At 35.2% G+C, this 23,487-nt stretch overlaps 1 protein-coding gene across 3 annotated transcripts in view; it reads left to right on the top strand.

Annotated features, from left to right (window-relative positions):
* LOC110094953 (pre-mRNA-splicing factor ATP-dependent RNA helicase DEAH7) overlaps positions 1 to 22,176 on the top strand; it is a 59,055-nt gene extending 36,879 nt beyond the window's left edge. For all 3 annotated transcript variants that reach the window (XM_020820302.2, XM_020820303.2, XM_028694536.1), the window contains 6 exons: positions 3,916 to 4,145; positions 4,239 to 4,418; positions 7,002 to 7,073; positions 7,150 to 7,326; positions 17,692 to 17,753; positions 20,146 to 22,176. In XM_020820302.2, coding sequence (XP_020675961.1) covers positions 3,916 to 4,145; positions 4,239 to 4,418; positions 7,002 to 7,073; positions 7,150 to 7,326; positions 17,692 to 17,753; positions 20,146 to 21,898 — 2,474 coding nt within the window. In that variant the 3' untranslated portion in view covers positions 21,899 to 22,176. The remainder of the gene's footprint in view (positions 1 to 3,915; positions 4,146 to 4,238; positions 4,419 to 7,001; positions 7,074 to 7,149; positions 7,327 to 17,691; positions 17,754 to 20,145) is intronic.
* Positions 22,177 to 23,487: the final 1,311 nt, after the last annotated feature.

Genomic DNA, 23,487 nt, shown 5'->3' with positions numbered 1-23,487 from the left:
GAACCACCAGCAGCCAGGGACCAATCAGCAAACCAAAGGTCTACCAAGCCATATGCACTACCTACCATGATCATTGGATGCTTTCCCATCATTGGATAGCTAAAAAAGAAAAGAAAACAAAATATACTATTGTTCAAATAAAATAAAAAGTACAGAATTTCTTGGTAGCATCAAGCTGCCAATCCCTCCTCCCATAACCCTTGAATTTTGAATTTCAAAATTCAAATCCATCCTTCATCACTTTCCTAAAATAATCCTACCAATTAGGAAAGCTATTTATTTCAATTCAATTCAATATTTTAATTCAAATAATTCCCTCCCTAATAAATTTTAAATTAGGAACCCCCACTACAATTAATCAAATCTTTTTCAGATTTGATTTCAATCAACATTTAATCCTCATGGCCCACATACAACGATCCTGGACACCTTGCTCCTCCCTCATGTGGTCGGCCCCCTCCCTTACCTTTTCTCCCTCCTAATCAACTCCCAATCACAATTAATTGCTCCCCGAATCCCCTCTCTAATACTTGCCCATCAAAGCCCAAGCCCTATTTGAAATTTGAATTTAATTTCAAAGTGATTCCCTCCAATTGTACTTAACCTGAAATTAAATTCAAGTTATCTGATCCCAACGTTTTCTAACTCAATCATAGCTGTTCCCCCCTCTCTTCCTCATGTCGTCCCAACCTCCTCCCCTCTACCCAAGCCACCGGCCTACCTCTCCACCCGCCGGCCTACCTCTCTACCAAAGCCCTTGAAGCATATATGGCCGATCTTGAAGTTGATCACGGGATTATTCTCAATCTCAAGGGGAGATTGACGTCATCCAATCATCATTCTTTAACCCCGAATTTGGATCCGAAAGTACCATCAAGGAATACGTTGATCGTATCCTTCCCCACTTAGCGGACGTCATCGACGAACAAAACCTATGGGAGAGTGGAAGATCACCGGACGATCACCCGTTCCTCGAACTCTGACTCCTTCCCCGGCGACTAGCACCCTCAGCATCGCATGTCTTCTAGTGGCGTCTCTGAGTTTGCTTGCAACATTTCTTCTGCTAAGCCAATCACTTTCAAGAGTGTGAGTGAGAGATCCCATGGTGAACGGTCTAATTATTAAACTGTGGATTTTATTAACTTGCCATTTGTTTTACTCATTTATTTGTTGTTGTTATTTTGCAAGTACTCTAGTAATCGCTTGCCAGTACTTAATCTTTTCATGGAATTTTCTAAGATCTAACTTGAAGAAGCATCTGTTTATATTTAGCCAAGCAAAGTTTGTATTTTACTAATTTCTTAAAAGCATTTCTTGTTCATCATCATTGTTTCACAACATATTTGGTATCAGAGCATGTCTAGCATAGGCTATGCCTGTTAGAAATCATCCTAGGGAACTATGTCATCATTCTTAAGTATCATTGCATGCTCATTATTCTTAACTAATGTGGCCATGTAAGCTGCAAGTCTTGGTATCACAATATAGATAGAGAAATCGTGATAGAAGGCAGTAAGAGAAATTACAATAAAAGTCGCATACATAATTTACTATAAGAAACAAAAGAAAATCTTTATAGTAAAGGAAGTAGTAAAAAACCAGCTGTAGGAATCACCAAAGAAGTCCTACTGCAATAATTGCAAGCCCCACATCTCGTAATTTAATCCAGTAAGTCTGGCTACCAATATCAAGCCATAGTAGAGGTGGGCATATCACAGCAGATCACATCAAAAGGAGATCACACTGAATGATTTTTGGAGCTGAAGAATTACACTGAAGGGTCACTAGAGAAGCATATTCATTGGAACAACTGATTAGGGATTACAGAAGCCAAAGAACAGGGTTAATCTCAAATTACTTTGGCTGAGACGGTCATTGTAGGAACATCAGAGGAAGCTATCAAAGACGTTTCCTAATGAGGGAGGTGAGGAGTTGGGAGGGTGATTATTGAATAAGAGTCCGTCTCCATCACATACTTTGTATAATTATTGAATCATGTTTTATTATGTAGATATTCATAAGGGAGTTATATTTACATGTTTGTTGCATGTCTAAATCAACTTCAAATGCTTTAAAATTTGGCATGCTACTTTTTTCTTAATGTAAATAAAGATGAATTATTCTCATTTGCTAATTAAATTTGCATGATTGAGAAGCAAGTTAGATGTGTATGAATTCTTGTGCGCATATGTGCACTCATGCACATGTGCATGTGCACGCGCCTGTGCATGCATGACCAAATTATCTTCAAGGGCTATGACATTTGAAATATTTTTTCTTTTCATGTTGTACATTAAGATGAATGATTTTGGTTTGCCCATTAAAATCTTGTATGTTTTAGATATAAGTTGGGCTTGTGCATGCGTATATTTGTATGCATGTGCATATACGTGTGTTGCTATATATGTTGACAACCAACTGAATAAGAGTGAAGGACTTTTTTTTTTTTGTTTTATCAAGAGCAAAAAACTTTTTAAATTACTATATTAGAAACATTTTGGTAACTTAGAGACCATTTTAGTTTGTGTTTTGAAGTTCAAATTCTCTGTACTCAGATTATGTTTACTACTCTTTTGAAGCCCTAAACAAATTCATTGTTGCTTTTCTTTAAAATCTTCTTTATTTTTTCTTCTATTCTCTCTTTTTAACTTTAATTCTTCTACAACATAGGAAATTAAAAGGCACTTATAAAGTAAATTGGTTTTTTTCTCTTCTTGCAACTAATTCTCTTTAAAACCCATCATATCTTTTCTCTAACTTGCTAAACTTTATTTCAAGTGCTATTGATCTTTTTCAACCTTTTCATGCATCTTCTTTACTTTAAAAAATTCTTTCTAAAATCCTGTTGTTCTCTTCATATTCCTTATATACGGAGTAGCAATTGTTTGCAGCTCAATAATTAATCAGCGGGTTAGATCTAGTAGACGATCATTCATCTATCTTATTATCACAATTTGGACGTCATATCATATAAATATTGAGAGATCATTTTTGTTAAAGTTTTAAAGGCTTTGTATCTAGAAAGTGTATTTTAAGAAGTGTGAAAAAACTGCAAATGAAATGAATTTAAGCACCGTTGATTAAACACTCCTATGTTCTCCAACAAAAACAAACATTCAATCGAGCTTTTAGAAATTTGATACTGTTCTGTCTTATTGATCAAGAAAGTGTATTTTAAGAAGTGTGAAAAAACTGCAAATGAAATGAATTTGAGCGCCGTTGATTAAACACTCCTATGTTCTACAACAAAAACAAACATACAATCGAGCTTTTAAAAATTTGATACTGTTCTGTCTTATTGCTCAAGGAAATATTCTTTCTGGAATTTAGGTATATGACTATGGACTACATACATTAACTCCTTGATAGCCCTGCATTAGCAGAAACTTGAGCTAGCTCTTTTTAATAATTGGATGATAAAATAAGAGGAGTTCTTTCTAATTGCTGAGATATATGGAAAAACACCTGCTATTGATAGTTTTGTATTTTGAAGTTCATGTTTTATAATTTTTTTATTCTGAGTCGTTAATTCATATGTTCTTGTTTAAAAAATAACTTAAGAGGGCTTTTTTAGATATGGATATGATTTGTTTTGTGAATTATATGTTGACTTACTAGCGCCATGGTATATTTGTTTATCAAATTGTGGTTAGCAATACTTATGCTACTTATAGTTGTTGAGTAAAAAATAGTTATATATTTATCTGCACTTCTAAAATGCTAAATTGGAGGTTGAAGTCTTTTGTTTGAAGCCCTCCTATGTATTTCAATCTTTTATTTTTTTTGTTTTATGTATGAATATAATGTTTCGTGAAGTATCTATTAATGCAGTTTTAGTGCTTGTTCATTATTTTAGTCAGGAACACAGTCTTGAATATCGTCTGAATTTCTTTTCTTTTCTTTTTTTTCTTCTAGATACAAAGCCTCCATTTCTCGATGGTAGGGTGGTTTATACAAAGCAAGCAGAGCCTGTAATGCCTATAAAAGATCCTACATCAGATATGGCTATAATTTCACGCAAAGGATCTTCTTTGGTAAGAGAGATACACGAGAAGCAGAGCATGAACAAATCCCGACAACGGTTTTGGGAGTTAGCTGGGTCAAAACTTGGTGATATCCTGGGAGTTCAAAAAACGGCTGAGCAGGTAATTATTCTAATCTCAGAAGAATTTATTCCATTTCACTATTCTCATGTAACTTTACAACTTCGATTTTCTAATGTTGTTTTAAATGTTCAGGTAGATGCAGATACTGCTGTTGTTGGAGAACTTGGTGAAGTTGACTTCAAAGAGGAGGCAAAATTTTCTCAGCATTTGAAAGAGAAAGGTGAAGCAGTGAGTGATTTTGCCAAGACAAAATCAATTTCTCAACAGAGGCAGTATCTTCCTATATATTCTGTTCGTGAGGAACTATTGCAGGTTGATATTTCTTCGTTAACATTTCATTCAATGTTCTCATAAATGATTGAAATGTTTTGTGCTCGCATTCTTTGTTTTCTCTATGATTGTGCTTATTGCATTTATATTTTACATCTCAAATAACCTAACTTTGTAAATATGTTATTTTCCGTTGGTGGTATTGCATAGTTTCTCTATACAATTATTTTACAGTATATCTTTAGTTTTATCATACATTCATACAGAGGAGAAGATGTAGCAAGGAGAGGAGATGGGGTTAATGTAAAATGCACAGCAAGGCTAGGCTTAGGGAAGGATTGACTAATATAACTTGGTTAGAAGATATTTGAAAAGAATATGCATAAATAAAGTAAGCAGTAAATGTAACACTCAAAGCTCGAACCAAGTGCAATGGTTATGTTGCCTTCATTGTGACTTAGAGGTCAATGTTCAGATCATAAAAACAACTTTTCTATAATTTGGGAATAAGGGTGAGCCCTGTCTTGGCTTGCAATTATGGGAGCCTCATGCGCTTGGTACCTGGCACACATCACATGCAACACTTTATGAACATAGGTCGAAGAGAGAGATTCATGAATCGACCCAAAATTGAGGGATAATGCTAATGATGATGATTGGGACTCATTTAATGTTTCAACTGGAAGTTTTTGATAGATAAAGAGTTTTTTGTTTATAACTCAAATTAGCATTATCTTTCCCTCTTCAGGTATTGATGATGTGTATGTAACTACTTGCTCAGTACTTGTAGTTTAAAAGGGGATATTAGTAGTTTTTGTGATAGCTTTCTATAAATTTTTATATAGGGCACATTACACTTAGTTTCCATTGGTCCTCTTCTTTTAAAATTTCATGAAGTTCCTTCAGTTTACAATCTCCAACTTGGCAGCTTAGTGGTGTTAGCCAATTGTTGTTAGTTCCAAGCATGCGATCATGCATGTGATTTGTAAGTGAATATCACACATTTTAGTTGACTATAATACCCTTTTTAGCTTCTTAGAAATCTGTATCCTTTGTTCTAGATAAAAAATCTAGTGGAAATAGGAAAAATACATCCGAGTGGGTTAAACAAAGAGTTCTCATTAAACAAAAATAACAAAACATTATCAAAGCATGTAAGCCAAAATACCCTTGAGAAATGGGAGTTAGAGCCTTGTCATGAAACACTTGACAAATACATGCTAAAAATACTAAAATCGAAAAAGATAATTGTTATTGGATAAAATTGTGATTTTTTTAAAACGCTGAACAAGAAGAACAAATGTACTCAATTGATGTAAGCCAAGGTCTTACAAAGAAATCCAAGGGTTTAAAAAGAAATCCTTGATAATGTGAGTTAGAGCTTCACTGAGAAACCCTTGACTAATGTGAGGCAATGAAGCATTAAATTTAGGATAAGAATGATGTGAGTATTTGCCGTCTAGTTAATGTGGTTCTTTATGACTATAAGTATTTGATTTTGGCTCTGAGATTCATAGAAATTTATGACAATCACCTTATAAGAAGCACAGAAAGAGATTAAGGATGTGGGTGCTAAAAAACATGTTTTATCTTAATGAAGGTCCCCAATTGAGCTTGTAATGTAAGGTTTTTAGGTATTAATAGAATTTTTAACAAAACAATCATGATAGGGACCTGTATACGTCATTCAATCTCAAGGACTTGTGTCACTGTGTGTATTATACTTATTTATACATGTTGATGGAAATTATGGATGCGGTTTTTAAACTTTTGCTGAAAGAAAAAACTAAATCTTTTATGGGTTATAGCGATGCGATTTATTTCTCACCTTGGTTATATAAGTTCTTTGATGTCAACCTTTGTGGTGTTGTTTATGCCCCAAGTTTTTTTCTCATCTTCTTTGTCACAAATTTTTTTATTTTTTGCGTGTTTTGTCAACATTTGGCCTGAGCAAATTGTGTTTGATTTTATTTCTTTTGAAGATTATTAATTTAATCTCGGCGCTTAGATTTCACTTTGTTGCATATTGGAGGCATTGTGCTCATAAAAATGGAAGTTGTTTTGAAAGAGAGAATGAAACTGTGTTTGTATTATCTTTTAACCTCAACCACTAGATAATATTTTGACAAAATATGTCTTATAAGAATACATTTTTAGCTCTCTTTTTATTCTTGGGGTGCATAGGTGCTGGAAGGGTTTTCATAGTTGTTGGCAAACTTTGAGTGCTGCATGTCTATTTAACCACTTTCCAGTTTGCATATAATCCTAATTCATAGAAGTAGAGACCATCTATGATATTGGGCTTAGAAATTGTGAGCATGCTTGCTTTATTTCTCTTCTGGTTTAAAACCTATTTTTTCACTTTTTACTATTTCTACATGAAACTTTTACTCTCTTTATCATCGTAATTAGCAGGCTCTAATTTCTTCTTTTTTTTTGTCTAGCCTAGGATTTCATGATGATTAGGGAAGTTGATGCGAGAATTATTTCATTTTATGGAACATATGTATTTATTCTTTTTTTGCTTTTTGGTAGAGAAACTGCATATTTTTCTATATTTTATATTCAAGGAAACTTAGCTATTTTATTTGCCTAGTCTTATTATATTTCATATAATCTTGGAAGGTGATACGAGAAAATCAGGTAGTGATTGTTGTTGGAGAAACGGGCTCAGGGAAAACAACACAATTGACCCAGGTTTGTTTTAGTAACTTTGAATTTTATTGTTTATATTTAACTCATTGATTGTAACTAATCCTAAACAATTTTATAGTATCTACATGAATATGGATATACTACGAATGGGATTGTTGGATGTACTCAACCGAGACGTGTAGCTGCCATGAGTGTTGCAAAACGAGTTAGTGAGGAGATGGATACAGAATTAGGGGATAAAGTAGGGTATGCTATTCGATTCGAGGATGTCACTGGTCCGAACACAGTGATAAAGGTAGCATTTTTCCTTGTATTTTTCACTTCTTTAGAAATGATGAGATAAATTTTGTTTTCTCACTTACGTTATTTTAAGAGAAGGCTATTGTTAATTCTTGAAAGCCTTAATTGTTGCTTGTGTGCCTACAAATCTATAATCTAATTGTTTGTTTAGTTGCTTTTCTTTGTAAGTCATCTATTGAGCTAACACATGCAAACGGTGAGCATCCCCCAACTTCATAAATTAGTAGCTGATAGTTGAGTTGCACAATGCCATAACGCATGTCAAACATTCTCTCTTCATTTATCAAACCTAGAAATTGTAGATTATATTTTACTTGTTTGTTGACAATTTTCTCAAAGAATAATCATTGGTTTGAACACAATGATAATGGTAGCCCTTTTCCTTATACCTTTCACTTCTTTAGAAATGATGAGATACATTTTATTTTGTCAATTGCATTATTTTAAGAGAAGGCTATTGTTAAATACTTGAAAGCTTCAACAGTTTCTTATGTGCCAATGAAGCCAGAATCCTATCATTTGTTTAGTTGCTTATCTTTGTAAGTCATCTATCTAGCGGACATACAGAAAGCTTCAGCTACCGCAACTTGCTAAATTAGTAGTTGATAGTTTTGAGTTATGAAAAGAATAAGTTCCCACTATGCCATTCAAATATACTCTCTTCATTTATGGAAGTTAGAAATATTAGATTATGCTTTCTTGGTTGTGAGAATTTTTCTCGAAGGATAATCATTGGTTCAAACATAGTGATAAAGGTATCACAGTTCCTTGATTTTTCACTTTTTAAGAAATGATGATATACATTTTGTTTTATCAATTGCATTATTATAAGTGAAGGCTATTATTAAATTCTTGGAAGCCTTAATAGTTGCTTATGTGTCGACAATCCATCATTCGATCTTTTGTTTTGTTGCTTATCCTTTTAAGTCATCTATAGAACCGACACATACAAAGTGTGAGCAGCCCCAACTTTCTAACTAGCAGTTGATAATTTTGAGTTTTGAAAAGAATATTTTCCTACTATACCATTAGACATATCAAATAACTCTTCATTTATAAAATTTAGAAATATTAGTTTATGTTTGGTTGTGGGAAATTTTCTCAAAGGATAATCTTTTCCTTCTACCTTATTTCTCTTTCCTCTTTATGTCCCTCCTTAATCATTAACATCTACTTTATTCTTTCACGAAAGCTACTGGTAGATTAGCACTAGTATCTAGTGTCGGGGTGATACCTTACATTTTTTACAACCTCGTTTCCACGCAGTGCTACTTGTCCAACTCTTATATCCACATTCTTCTAATTTATTTGCTCTCTGAAGATTAGATTTACCCTGAAATTTACCAACTATGCTGTAGCTTAATGTAGCTTGCCACATTTGTTTTATTTTCAGTGTTTACGCTTTTACAACTAAATTTATCAAGCTATTCATGCTTATATTGAGAAATTTATCTTTGCCTGACCTATTTCAAGAATGGAAGCAATGATTGTTAAGTAGATCTTAGATTTAAGTGTTCTTGTATACTAATTTTTTTATATCCGTGTTTCAGTAATTAGTATAATATTTGAATCATATCTTAAAATTATTTAATTAGGTAAGCATTTTATTTTAAAGTAAAAATTTGCTGCCGATTTTTTCAATTTATTCATTTTCTTTTTGTCTCCCCATGTAGCGGGACAAAGGCTTGATGTTGTTATTGTTGTATTCATTCTTTTTTTGTCTATCAATATTCAAGAATATCATTGTTATGATGTTTGAAATTATTCATCTTAACTACCACTAACCCTACCTCCTCTCCCCACCCAAAAAGAATAATCTGCCAATTGTTTTCATATTGTTAAAAGGACAAAAATAGTCTATTGACTCTTTAGGAAGGACCAAAATGATCCACAATTATAGTAAAAGACCATTTTGGTCCCTCTAGTCTTTAAAAATGAATCAAATTAGTTCCATGGTAGGAGTATGTTGGTTCCTCTTGAAGGAGTTGATGAAACAAATTGATCCTTTAATTGTGAGAACTGGGCTTAACCAATTTAGTAGAACCGGCTTAATACTATAGCATAGAGCGGAACAGAGAGCAGAAAGGTGATCCGAGCAGGCCGTGTGCGTGTATACGTCTATTGGACTGATCGTTTCGTCGTTCTAAGTGGATAATTGAGCGAGGGAGTGAAAAAGAATGACTTATCATGCTAGCTATCTTCATTTCGCTTCATCCAATTCGACAAATGAGCGAAAGAAACTGAGATAACATCAACCAAGAGGAAGAAGAAGGAGAAGAAAGGAAAAAGATACAAAGGAAGAGAGAAAGGAAGACGAAACCTACAAGCAAATCCAAGCAGAGATCGTGATTTTAGCGGCGAGTTTGGAGAGGCTGGAGAGGCTAGCGACGAGTGAGGAATTGAGCGGCGAGCATAGGCTAGAAAGGTAAGATTTTCTTTTATATATATATTTTGAGAAAAAGAGGGAAAAATACTTTAATTAAAATGTTGATAATTATAAATTAGTTAATATATTTATAGTGAGCATATTTAAATTCGTATATGAGATTTTAAAATTAGATAAAGAATGAATTAAATTATATTATAATAGTAAATTTAATTTAAATGAACATTAAATTTGTGAGCTAAGGATACATGGCATTGAAAATAAGAGAGTAATTAATTCCAGAAAGAAAATTTTAATTTAGAAATTAATAATAAAATAAGATAGATATTTAAAATGAAAGATTATGATATTTAAATCAAAATATGGATTTTAATTGAAAATGCTAATTAAGAGAAATTTAATGTAATAAAGAAAATACTAGGATTTTCCACTAGAATTAACTCCACAGAGAGAGAGAGAGAGAGAGAGAGAGTATATTTAATTAAGTTATAAGTTAATGATAATTAAATCATGATTCATATATTGTGGAAACAAATGTTTTTAGGAACAGCTTTGCCAAAAGCCAATCAATTGTTGGCATAGAAAAGATGATTTTTTTTTTTGTGAGTATCAGATTTGATGTCAGTGTAGTTGCTACATTCCACATGATCTAGTAAAAAAGTGAGGGAATCCATAATGAAGTAGAAAGGCAAGGGGATAGTGGGTACTCTTACATATGCCCATTAGAGGAAGTGAAAAACTCATTAGGACCATCATTAAGAATTACAGAGAAGTAGATGTCATAAATGCATGTTTGAATCCACAAAATAAGGTATTTGGTACTTTGACGACCAATCTCTTCAAAAGGAAATTTTTATCGGCACTTTCAAAAGCCTTTCTTATTGTTAATTTTAGCTCAAAAATGTCTTCCAAATCCGAACTTGTTGAGAAATTGACGAGTTCACTCGCGAGAATGTTGTTACTTGAAAGTACTATGATTTTGTATAAGTTACAGATATGACTTCAAAAGGGGAAAAAAGTTTGATGGAATACATTTTTTAAAAAAGTTTGAAGGTATTTGGTTCTGATTTTGACAAGATGTTTGAAGTAGACTATGATGCATCTCATGTAGGCATAGGAGCTGTCCTTAGTCAAGAGGGTCGACATGTTGCTTTCTTTAACGAGAAACTCAATGATACCCGATCTCGATATTCGACTTACGATATTGAGTTCTATGCGATTATTCAGGACCTAAAATTCTAGAGACATTATCTTATTCAAAGAGAATTTGTGTTAAACTTTGATCATGAAGCTCTACGATACTTAGGATCTCAAAAAAAATTGAATCAAAGACATGGTAAGTGGACATCTTTCTTACAAGAATATACATTTCATCTTAAACACAAAGCTTGAATTTTGAATAATGTCGCTGATGCCTTAAGCAGATGAGCCTATTTATTGGTAACTATCCACCAAACTATGATTTCCTTGATTCTTTAAAAGATAGCTATGCACTGACCCATATTTTAAAACTATTTGGAAATCATGTTGTACTTCTGGAACTGACCCACCCTTCTGCTCAATTTACCATCCAACAAGGATTTCTGTTTAAGGGAACTAGACTGTGTATCACCCGAAGCTCTTTATGTGAAAAACTCATCCAAGAACTTCATAGTGGAGGATTAAGAGGACATTTTGGTCAAGGAAAGACTACCGCTTTAATTGAAGAGCTATATTTTTGGCCCCACATGCGAAAATATATAACGAAGTTTGTAAAACAATGTAAAATCTATCAAGAATTCAAAAGAATAACTCAAAAAACTAGTCTATACACTCCACTCCCAATTCCAAACAAACCTTGAGAATATATCACCATGGTCTTCATTTTAGAATTACCTGTATCTGCCTGAAAGTTTGATTATGTGTTTGTTGTTGTTGACCGATTTAGCAAAATGACACATTTCATCCCTTGTAAGAAAATCTCTAATGCATCTCATGTCGTGGATTTATTTTTTAAAGAAATTGTGAGATTACATGGCATACCTAGAACTTTGAACTTTGACAGGGATACTAGGTTTTTAAGCCATACATTAGGGACTATTTTCCAATTTAGTAGTGCATATTATCCACAAACATATGGATAGACTGAAGTCCTAAACAGAAGTTTAGGAAATTTGCTTAGGTGTCTTGCCGGATAAAGACCATTTCAATGGGATTTGATTTTACCCCAAGCCGAATTTTTTTATAACAATTCCCTTAATCGATAAACTGGAAAAACCCCGTTTGTAATTATTTATGGCCAACATATTCCCCACATTTTAGATCGAACTTCTATACACATGCCTAGTAGAATCAGTCTTGAAGCTACACAAATTGTTGATCATATTCAATCGGTCCAACGTCAGGCCCTATAGAAACTCTGTATGACAAATGCTAAATACAAAACAGCTGTTGAAAAACACCAGTGTTATTTTCAAGGAGACGCTTTTCCATTGGTACATTTAGCAAACTAAGTCGAAAGAAATTTGGTCCTTTATAGATTATGTGAAAATTGGGAACAAATGCTTACCTGCTGGATCTTCCACCTTATGTCGGAACTTCCCTTTGTGTTTAGTGTTGTCGACCTTACTTCACATGAAGGAGAATCAATTGATTCAATAGATATAGAGACATTTCCACTTACCATTCCAGCTCAGATCAATGATGAACACATTGATGATATTTTGGACATCTGAACTACCCAGACAAGGCGTGGAGTGCACAGACGGTTCCTAGTTAAATGGAGTGGACGTCCCTTGACTGATTGCACTTGGATTGAAGCACAGGAATTACAGACTCGTCGTCCTGATATCTATCAACATTCTACTGAGGCATTCTAATCAGGAGATGAGATTCTTCCATCGGGGGAGAATTGATGCAATCAATGATCATCTTTTACATTTTGTATTTTATTTCTTATATTTTAAATCTTATGTAATTTTGGACTTTTTTATTTAATTTTTATATATACTCTATGATAAAAATTAACCCATGATCGTGCTTGGGTTTGGTGCTTATTGGTAATTTCACTCCTTTGGTTCTCCGCTCATGATGTTTGTTTACTTGGTTCCTTATTGGCTAAGTGGGCATTTATTCTTGGGCTGTTATTTCCTTATTGGGTTTGGCCCATTTGTCTTGGATGTTTGGTGTTATATGCTTGATTTGGATTGCTTGGTGGTTGGTTGGATTTCCTGCTTAGTTTCTATGCATATTTCGGTTTTTTCCCTGCTTGGAAACTCTGTTTTGTTGGTTTCCTGTGCTAGCTGTTCTTTCCTCTATGTTATTTCCTAAGTTTGGTGTTGGCTCCTATTGGTTGCTTGGGGTTGCACCTTTATGTGGGCTATTGGGTTATTTTCTCCTGTAAATGGGGATGTTGGTTGCTGGAAAATGGGTGGTTTTTGGCTGAAATCTATTCTAAACCCTAGGGTTATCTTCCTAGCTTGAGAGTTATCTTCTGTCTACTCCTAATTCTTATTCTAGTCTTCTACCTATTTCATCTCTCCACAGTTTTCCTTCCACTTGTATCATTCTTCTCCATAATAGAGAGTGTGGTGTGTTGTTGAGCCGGTTTGTTGGTATTGTCTGGAGGAGTGCCAACCGTGTTGGATCAAGATTGCTGTGGCGAACCTCTAGTTTGATTTTTCTTTTGAGCACCATTCTCTAATTTTCAGATTTGCATGTGAGGTGACCTTTCTAGGTTGTTTTGAGGGGAGTATGCTTTAGTTTGTTTCTTGCAAAGTTTCCTAGTAGTTTTCTTATAACTATTTTCTATTAAGTTTTGTTCAGTTGTTCTGGTTTATATTTTTATTAAAAGAAAGTGTCCAGATGTATTTCTAGTATTCTCCTACTTGACTTTTGAATTTAGGATACAACAATTTTGCATCTGTGGTCAAGATGAACGCCATTAGGATTCTGCTTTCTCTAGCAGCTAATTATAAATGGTATTTAGAACATCTGGATGTTAAAAATGCATTCATACACGGAGACTTGGATGAAGAAATATTTTTGGAGATTCTATTAGGATTCTAGGGGTGGCAGAGTGTGTAGGTTAAAGAAGGCTCTATATGGGATAAAACAATCACCTAGAGCTTATTTTGGAAGATTCTCAGAGGCCATGCTACTCAATAGATATTAGCAGAGCCAAGAGGATCATACACTATTCTTCAAGCCCTCTCACTCAAGGAGAGTCATAGTTTTGTTAGTTTATGTGGATGATATCATCTTGACTGGGAGTGATGAAGAATGAGAGTGATTCTAAGAAAATATTATTGCCATGGAATTTGATATCAAAGAACTTGGTAGATTTAAATATTTCCTAGAAATTGAAGCGACATAGTTCAGCAGAGGAATTTGATCTTTTTAAAGAAATAAATAAATTAGCTTGTAAACCCACACTAACACCAACAGAACCAAATCTTAAATTGGGAGAAGCTAAAGAGGATCCATACATAAATAATAAAGCTTACCAGAGTCTTGTGGGAAAATTGATCTATTTTCCCACACCAAATCAGATGTAGCTTTTGCTATAAGCATGGTCAGCCAGTCATGCAGAATTCAAAGGTGACTCACATGTAAGTAGTAGACAGAATACTGCACTACCTCAAATGGAATCCAGGAAAGGGGATTCTCTTGTGACGAAAATCTGGAATAACCCTAGAAGCTTATGCTGATGCAGATTATATACGATCACCAGTAGATAGATGATATACCTCAGATACTAGACACTCTTTGGAGGAAACCTAGTTACTTGGAGAAGCAAGAAACATATTGTGGTGACAAGGTCTAGTACAGAGGCAGAGTTTAGAGCTATGGCCTCAGGTTTATGTGAACTACTATGGATCAAGATGATTCTAGAAGGCCCAAGGATCAAGTGAGGACCCATGAAGCTACGTTGTGACAACAAATCAACAGTCATCATAGCTTACAATCTTGTTCAGCATGGCACAACCAAGAACATAGAAGTGGATAGGCATTTCATAAATGAGAAGTTGGATAATGGGCTTATTTGTATTTATCATGTCTCATCAATAGATTAGCTTTCAGACATTCTTATCAAGGGACTTTATAATTCTACCTTTCTTGGACTAGTTACCAAGATGGGAATGACGAATCTATATTCCCCAGCTTGAGGGAGAGTGTTAAATCCAAGCTATCCCTTGGCCCTTAATTCCATGGCCAGCTCGGGGATTCGTGGGAGGCTCACCTTGTTAAATCTCAGCCATCAATTGGGCTCTTGATCCCATGGTCAGCATGGGGATCCATGGGAGGCTCACCTGGATCATGCCAATCTTCTTCCAGATTTGGGTTGTTAATTTTAGAAGGATTATATTAGGAAAATTATGTATTATTTTGTAATTATTTTGTTTCCTTATTAAGATATCTTATATAGATAGTCTTCCCTCTCCAATTCTTTGAATTTAACAAAAACAATCAATTCAAACTTGAGCACCCATGAGCTTAATAGACTCCCAAATTAGAGTAGATAATTGGTAATGTTCTTGAGCTTCTTGGTGGTAGCTATATGATCACCACGCTTCACATTAAGGGCTCCTTAGGATCACACCAAGATAAGTACATATTATAGTGGCTATATGTTTAATGACCATGAAAGTAAGTTTTAAAATTATTTTTTAGGATGCATTGGTAATATAAAAGCTTTTGTAAGCATTTACATATGTCAACTTGCATCCACCATATTTCATCACTTGTATTATTCTATGGTTAATACCATATCAAATCTTGATGAGTTTTTGTTATTATACTGAAGGTTTAAAATTGCACAATTGGGTATTGAGGCGTTTTTGTTCGTGAGTCGAGGCATAAGCCTCAGGGCGTTTTGAGGCGTAAGCCTCAAAATAAAAAAAATTGTGTTTAAGTCAAAATAAATGTCAAAAGTGATTTTTATATATTACCAAAATAATATGTTAAGTGAGGACATGTAACAAATTGACATTCATATGAAATAAAAAAAATGCATAAGATGTATAGTGGCAAGTGATAAGTTGCGTGAAATAAAATTTAAATCCAGATATTACATGGGCAAAATAATATTAAAAATAGGAATGATATAAAAGTATCATATACTATCAATTTCAATTACAAATTCTTTCTTTCTTAGTTTCCTACTCATCCAAATTTAATTCCTAAAGAAAACTAAAATAGTTGGTTCTGCACTGTCATCACTGAGGGGGTTTTTATTTGAGTCGTCTTCATAACAAATTGGTATGACCCCTGTCTCATTCTTTGGAGTCCAATATCTCCCAATTTACTTCTTCATTTATTTCAGTCATCTTCGTCTTTCATAAATATTTTTCATTAACATAAGCATCAGATTAATACTCTTAAAATTTTAGAGGAGGTGGTGTGGGGTGCAAGTTTCAAGTGATCTCTGACGGCGGCTACAACAATGGTGACAATGGAGAAAACGGAGGGCTCGAGGTCAAGGCAGTCGTGAGGAAGTTGCTACAACTTAGGGGTGCATTAAAGCGTGATTTATTCGAGGCTTTAGTTTATGATTTAGGTATGTTTTAATAATAATAGATATAATAGGGTAAGGCAAGGCGTGCCTCTTAAAAAAGTTCGAGGTGTAAGTCTCATTGCATTTTTCACTGGAATTGCGCTGAGGGGGGCCTCAAGGCTTGTCTCATATTACTCAAGTTTAAACAATGATTATACTAATAATAATACGCTCATGTATATGCCACTTGTGTATTGTTTTGACTTGATATATTTAGTAGCTCCTTCAACTATTTTTGTCTCAAGATATTATGAGTTTTTTTTATTATTCTTTTAGCAAAAATTTGAAGGGCTTCTATGAAATATTCTTGCTAGGAGAACAATGTTGCGTGTATTGTTAGAAATTGTAGAAGAATTAAAAAACTCTTTAAGTAATTCAAGTGTTGATTTTTGTTCTAACGAAATATGAAAAGCATTTCTCTATTAGGAAATATTTGGTGATTTGCTTTACACAATGATTGATTATGGATAAAATTTGTTACAGGGTTTTTGGCAAAAGAAAGAGTTGTCTCTATGCACTCTAGTTTCCTTGGGTGGTGAGCAATCCATAGATTTGGTTACCATACAAAATGGTAATGCAATGCTGTTGTCTATGGTTGGGAATTATATTCTTCATGGAGCTGCCCCATCTTATAATCTCTCAAGTAGATAGTGAGATGTGACCTAGTAAGAAGTACATGGAATTAAACAAGTAGCTGAAGTCTCGTTTAAATATACATGCAGGCATATGCCGCTTTGGCAGCAAAAATAGGAACGAGTATTGATCATAAGTATTGTGTGTATTACATGATAGTTGTAGGGGTGAGAGAACAATTCGAATAGTTCTTGTACCCTCCTTTAGCTTTAGTTGCTAAAAGATTAGTTTGTGTGTATCTATGTGTCTATATAGATATATAACCTGGAACTCCCTGACGTGATTAAGGTGATATCAGGGGTAAATATTCATATATTTATTATGCTATCTGGCTACAAACGAGCCAAATTTTGTGGGAGGAACTAGTCAAGTCCACTTCTAAGCTACGACCTTTTTTAGATCCTTTGTTAAGTTTGACCCTGTTTGAAGTATGTCTTTAGGGGAATTTGGAAATATAAATAGAGATGATTCTAAAACAACATTTAGTACTTCCGTTCTTATCTTTAGTTTTTATTTGTTATTTTTGGCATTTGGATGTTTTTATTTTTCTGCAAATAAATTACCATGTTTCCTACAACAATCACATAGAGTGATACTTTTCTATACTTTAGAGTTTGTACATGCAAGTGTTTACTTTTTATCCATTAATAATTCTGATTTACAGGATTTCATGTTTCATTCTATAGTTGTATGGAAATTGGATCTTGATTTGAGCAGTGGATTGGTATCTTAAATATCATTTCTATGTTCAACGTCTCATATGCATGATATTCAGCCTTACTGATTAGATTTTATTTTTTTTCTAGTATATGACTGATGGAGTGCTTCTGCGAGAAACTTTGAAAGACTCCGATCTTGACAAATACCAGTATGCATTCTTCTCATTTTCTTCTTTCAGCAAAATATTAGCTGTTTTTTTTTCTCACATTTTTTTAATGATCTGTTTTTAATTTTTCATTCACCTATTTGTTTGCGTCTGTTTATTTGTCTATTTGTGCTGTTCTTTGATTCTTATTCTGCGGTTGTTATTTATAGGGTTGTAAACTATCCGAGATTTAGCGAGCTAACTATTTTTTTGGTGTTATTGTCGTTTGAATTTTTGTGTGTTTGAAATCGGCTATGTTAGAAATTATTTGTGAGAAATGTTCGTGTTCTATTCAATTTATTTGAAACAAGCTTGTGTTCGGCTCAATTTGGTTTAAATGCTAAAAATTTAAAGATTCATATATATATTCTTTAAACTGATATAGGCACATCGAAAAGAAATAAATATATAACAAATTACTACATTTTTATTAAACAAACTTTGTAAGTACATCATCAAATTTGAATGCAAATTTCATAAGTATTAAATTTCAGCGCAGATTTAACAACTAAAAAATAGCTTTATTACAATCAATTCAGTTAACTAATAAATAATAATTACAAAATTACTCTCTCCTTTGCACTATAAATTACTATCGACTTTATTCAAAATATATATAAAAAAAATAAATGGACATGCTCTGAATCTCTCATGCCCCCTCTCCCATTTATAACACTGATCGATAGCCAACTTGTTAAAACTTGTAATATTTATTTAAAATAAAAATATTACAAAATGTTAATGAAATTCTTTGAAATAATAAATGAATAAAATAAAAACTTATGCTTTGTTGTAAATGCTTTATCATGTGTATCGAAGTAATGAAACCCAATTACCAGTGTGACTTGACAGTGAGAGAGATTTACCTATTATTTTTTCTTTTCTTTTGTTGTTGATTGGCTGCTAATCAAATTTAGTTATCTTGAAAATCTACTGAAATATAATTATGAAGTTTTGTAGGTTTCGGACATTCTCAAGTTGTGTATTGAGAAAAATTGACATTCTCTTCATTGTCCATTTTTTATGTTCTAGATTTTGTACAACATCTAGCTTGCATATCTCGTACGTTGGAAAATAACTCCAAATTGATAGGATGAAGACTAGATAATGAGTGGAGATGATGGTGAATAGCTATGATGCATCGACACGGCACTTAGAGAGGGTATGCAGTGTCGGACACGGACACGCGTCGGACACGGCATGGACACGTGTCCGACACGACATTGGAGTGTCGCAATTAAAAAAATTAAAATTAAAATCGGACACGCGTGTCCGGTTATTAAATGAGGTATCGCTAGGTACATGCTCGGTATTGCTCAGTATATGCTCGGTACCGCTCAGTACATGCTCGGAATTGCTCAGTACATGCTCGAAATTGCTCAGTACATGCTCAGTATAGCTCAGTACATGCTCGGTATTGCTCAGTATATGCTCGGTACCGATCAGTACATGCTCGGTATTGCTCAGTACATGCTCGGTATTGCTCAGTATATGTTCGGTACCGCTCAGTACATGCTCGGTACCGCTCAGTACATGCTCGGTACCGCTCAGTACATGCTCAGTACCGCTTGGTACATGCTCAGTACATGCTCGGTACCGCTCAGTACTACTAGGTACATGCTCGGTATTGCTAGGTATATGCTCGGTACCACTCGGTATCTTCCCATACAAACAACTTACGAACTTTAAAAATAAGCAGAACTTCAAAATTACTTAAGTCGAACCCCGCCAGGGGGCAGCGCCCCCTTGGACCCCCGGCAGACTGGTATATTGTTGTATTCATGTTGTCTTATTATTGGGATATTTTGATTTCACTTCATATCAATTTAATTTGGTGTATTCATATGTATGATTGGTTTGTTAGGCTTTGGACAAGTTAGTTTAGGCATTGCTAGTTATTTTAAATTGAAATCAAAATTTCAGAATCACTTCAATTTTAGTATCTTTTCTCAAAGATAATAAAATGCCTAATGCAATGTTTATGTTTTTTTTTTTTCTCAGTATTTTTTTTTTAATGATTTTCTGTCTTGGTTTGCATCATTATTGTTTGATATTTTTATGAATTTGCTTCTGCTAAATTGATATTAACCATTGTATTTCATAAAAGCTCATCTATCAAAGAACATTTGATTGTTTTGTTAAAAAAAAAATTCCGTTTTGGCTAGCATAGACTCTGACTGGTTTGGCACTTAATCTTCTCAAACGCTTCATTTTTTGATATATTTATTTCCTGTTCAATATGATCACATATCTATATCTATATCTATATATATATATATATATATATATATATGGTGATGCATGTTTACTTCACTTTGGTAGTCCCTCATCTCTTGCATTCATTTTCCTCTGCGTGCAGCAAACTATTTAGCTAGCATTTTTTTTTTTTTTGCAGTGTTATAGTAATGGATGAAGCACATGAGAGGTCACTTAGCACAGATGTGTTGTTTGGCATACTGAAAAAGGTAGTTGCTCAGCGACGGGACTTAAAGCTCATCGTGACATCTGCGACGTTGAATGCGCAAAAGTTTTCCAACTTCTTTGGAAGTGTTCCTATATTCCACATTCCCGGGAGGACATTCCCTGTGAACATTTTGTATAGTAAAACTCCTAGTGAAGATTATGTTGAGGCTGCTGTGAAGCAGGCCATGACTATCCACATAGCCAGCCCTCCAGGCGACATCCTCATCTTCATGACTGGGCAAGATGAAATAGAAGCAACCTGTTATGCTCTTGCTGAACGAATGGAGCAACTAACCACATCCACCACGAAGGCAGTTCCCAAGCTATCCATTCTTCCTATCTACTCTCAGCTCCCTGCCGATCTGCAAGCCAAGATCTTCCAGAAGGCTGAAGATGGTGCAAGGAAATGCATTGTTGCCACCAACATTGCAGAGACCTCACTAACAGTGGACGGGATCTTTTATGTCATAGACACAGGCTACGGGAAGATGAAAGTGTACAACCCTAGGATGGGCATGGACGCTCTCCAAGTTTTTCCGGTGAGTCGAGCAGCTGCAGACCAACGAGCAGGGAGAGCCGGCAGGACAGGCCCTGGAACATGCTATCGCTTATATACAGAGTCTGCATACCAAAATGAGATGTTGGCCACCCCTGTGCCTGAAATTCAGAGAACCAATCTTGGTAATGTGGTGTTGCTGCTCAAGTCCCTGAAGGTTGAGAACCTTTTGGATTTTGACTTCATGGATCCGCCTCCACAGGAGAACATCCTCAATTCCATGTACCAGCTTTGGGTGCTGGGTGCTTTGAACAATGTTGGAAGCCTCACTGAAATAGGTTGGAAAATGGTGGAGTTCCCTCTGGATCCACCACTTGCAAAGATGCTGTTGATGGGCGAGGAATTAGAATGCCTCAATGAAGTCCTGACCATTGTTTCCATGCTTTCAGTGCCGTCGGTTTTCTTCCGGCCCAAGGATCGAGCCGAGGAAAGCGACGCGGCAAGAGAAAAGTTTTTCGTTCCTGAATCGGATCACCTAACACTTCTCAATGTATATCAGCAATGGAAAGCAAACCAGTATCGAGGAGACTGGTGCAACGACCACTTCTTGCAGGTGAAGGGGCTTCGGAAAGCTAGGGAAGTGAGGTCCCAACTATTAGACATACTGAAAACACTGAAGATTCCTCTTACTTCTTGTGGAATGGATTGGGACGTAGTGAGAAAGGCAATCTGTTCTGCATATTTCCATAATTCTGCAAGGTTGAAGGGTGTTGGGGAGTATGTTAATTGCAGAAATGGCATGCCTTGCCATCTGCATCCAAGTAGCGCTCTATATGGCCTTGGATACACTCCTGACTACGTAGTTTATCATGAACTGGTCCTGACTACTAAAGAATACATGCAATGTGCTACTGCAGTGGAGCCACAGTGGCTTGCAGAATTGGGACCAATGTTCTTCTCTATCAAAGAGTCCGATACTTCAATGCTTGAGCATAAGAAGAGGCAGAAGGAAGAAAAGACTGCAATGGAGGCAGAGATGGAGAATCTACGAAAAGAGCAAGCTGAGTTTCAGAAAACAAGCAAGGAGAAAGAGCGAGAGAAGAGGGCTAAGCACCAGCAGCAGGTGATAATGCCTGGCCTTAGAAAGGGTTCGTCAACATATCTCAGACCCAAAAAGTTGGGATTGTAAGTTCAGATTTTGGCCTGTTGTATGCTAACATTCATGTACAGATTCATATTTAGTTTATGTTTAATCAGAGATGAATTATCAAAGAATTAGATATAACAGTTATGCGATGGATGTAAAGCTTGTTAATAAACTCGTAGGCTTCTTTTGGAGCGGTTTTTTTACCGCTTCTTAAAACAGCTTTTGTACTAAAAAGTTGATTTAAAAAGCATTAAGAAAGCCACACCAAACAAAGTCTTAGACCTGCTCAATTGTCATTCTTAACCTGGACAGTTCTGTTACATTCTTAACTGAGCCAAGCTGATCATTTTTATATAAGAAATATTTTTTTTTTCATCCGCTCCTACCAAATTTATATAAGGAGGAGAAAAATTGTTGGCAGGATGTTTTATGAAAAGATTTTAATTATGAGAATAGTTTTTTTTTTTTTTAATTATGAGCATAGTAGTGTAATTGAATGTCACTGAGTTTATTTGGGTTTGATTCAAATCCAATTTGAGTTTGATATGTTTGGTAGACATTACATAATTTGTCTCGAGTTAATTAGAATTAATTAGATGTCGGATCAAGTAATTCAAAGTTAATCCAAAAATTAAATTCATTAAATTTGACACTAATTGAAACAAATTTAATTAAATCAACATCAACCCAATCAAAATTACTCAACTTTGATGCAGTCCAAGCCAAATTGACTTGCCTTGAAGTAATTGATATTAAATTGACATTGATCGAAGCACGTCGATGTAAATCTATGCAATACAAAGTTCAATCGACTCGGTTTGAGTTTGATTTAATGCTGGTACCTTTAATTAGCGCAAATCAACATGTCTCGAAATGATCAAAGTCAAATTAGCAGTGATTGAAGCACGTCAACTCAATCGAAGCAATTTGCGAGTCATCGAGTTTGATTTAAGTTAGGGGTGTCAATATTTGACACGACATGAAAATCCGACCCGAACCCTTCTCAGAAAATCCGGGTTGGACCTGACCCGATTTCAAAATGGGTTGGGTTCGGGTTCCAGAAATTGACCCGTTTGAAAAATGGGTCGGGTTTGCAATCGAAGCAATTTGCGAGTCATCGAGTTTGATTTAAGTTAGGGGTGTCAATATTTGACACGACATGAAAATCCGACCCGAACCCTTCTCAGAAAATCCGGGTTGGACCTGACCCGATTTCAAAACGGGTTGGGTTCGGATTCCAAAAATTGACCTGTTTGAAAAATGGGTCAGGTTTGGGTTGACCCGACGGTTTGCCGTGTCAACCCGCGAACCCGTTTAATTTAAAAAATTTCGAATCCCGCCCGCTGCCCACGCCCGTGCGTCTGCTGCCCGGCGCTGCTGGGGCTCTCGTCCGCCCCCTTGCCCGCCGTCGTTCTGGTGCCGGCAGAACCCAAAATCGGGTCGGGTCAACCCGGCAACCCGCCGGGTCGGGTTCAGATTTTCGACCCGTTTGTCTACCCGGGTCGGGTTAGGGTCGACCCGTTTAAACCCGAGTCAGTTTCGGGTTCGACCCGAACCCGACCCGTGACCCAAAATTGACACCCCTAATTTAAGTGATCCTAACTTTGATTGACTCAATGCAAGTCAATTGA

Source organism: Dendrobium catenatum, unplaced genomic scaffold (assembly GCF_001605985.2).
Source record: "Dendrobium catenatum unplaced genomic scaffold, ASM160598v2 fragScaff_scaffold_501, whole genome shotgun sequence".
Classification (NCBI taxonomy): Eukaryota; Viridiplantae; Streptophyta; class Magnoliopsida; order Asparagales; family Orchidaceae; genus Dendrobium; species Dendrobium catenatum.
This window is presented reverse-complemented; position numbering and strand designations above follow the sequence as displayed.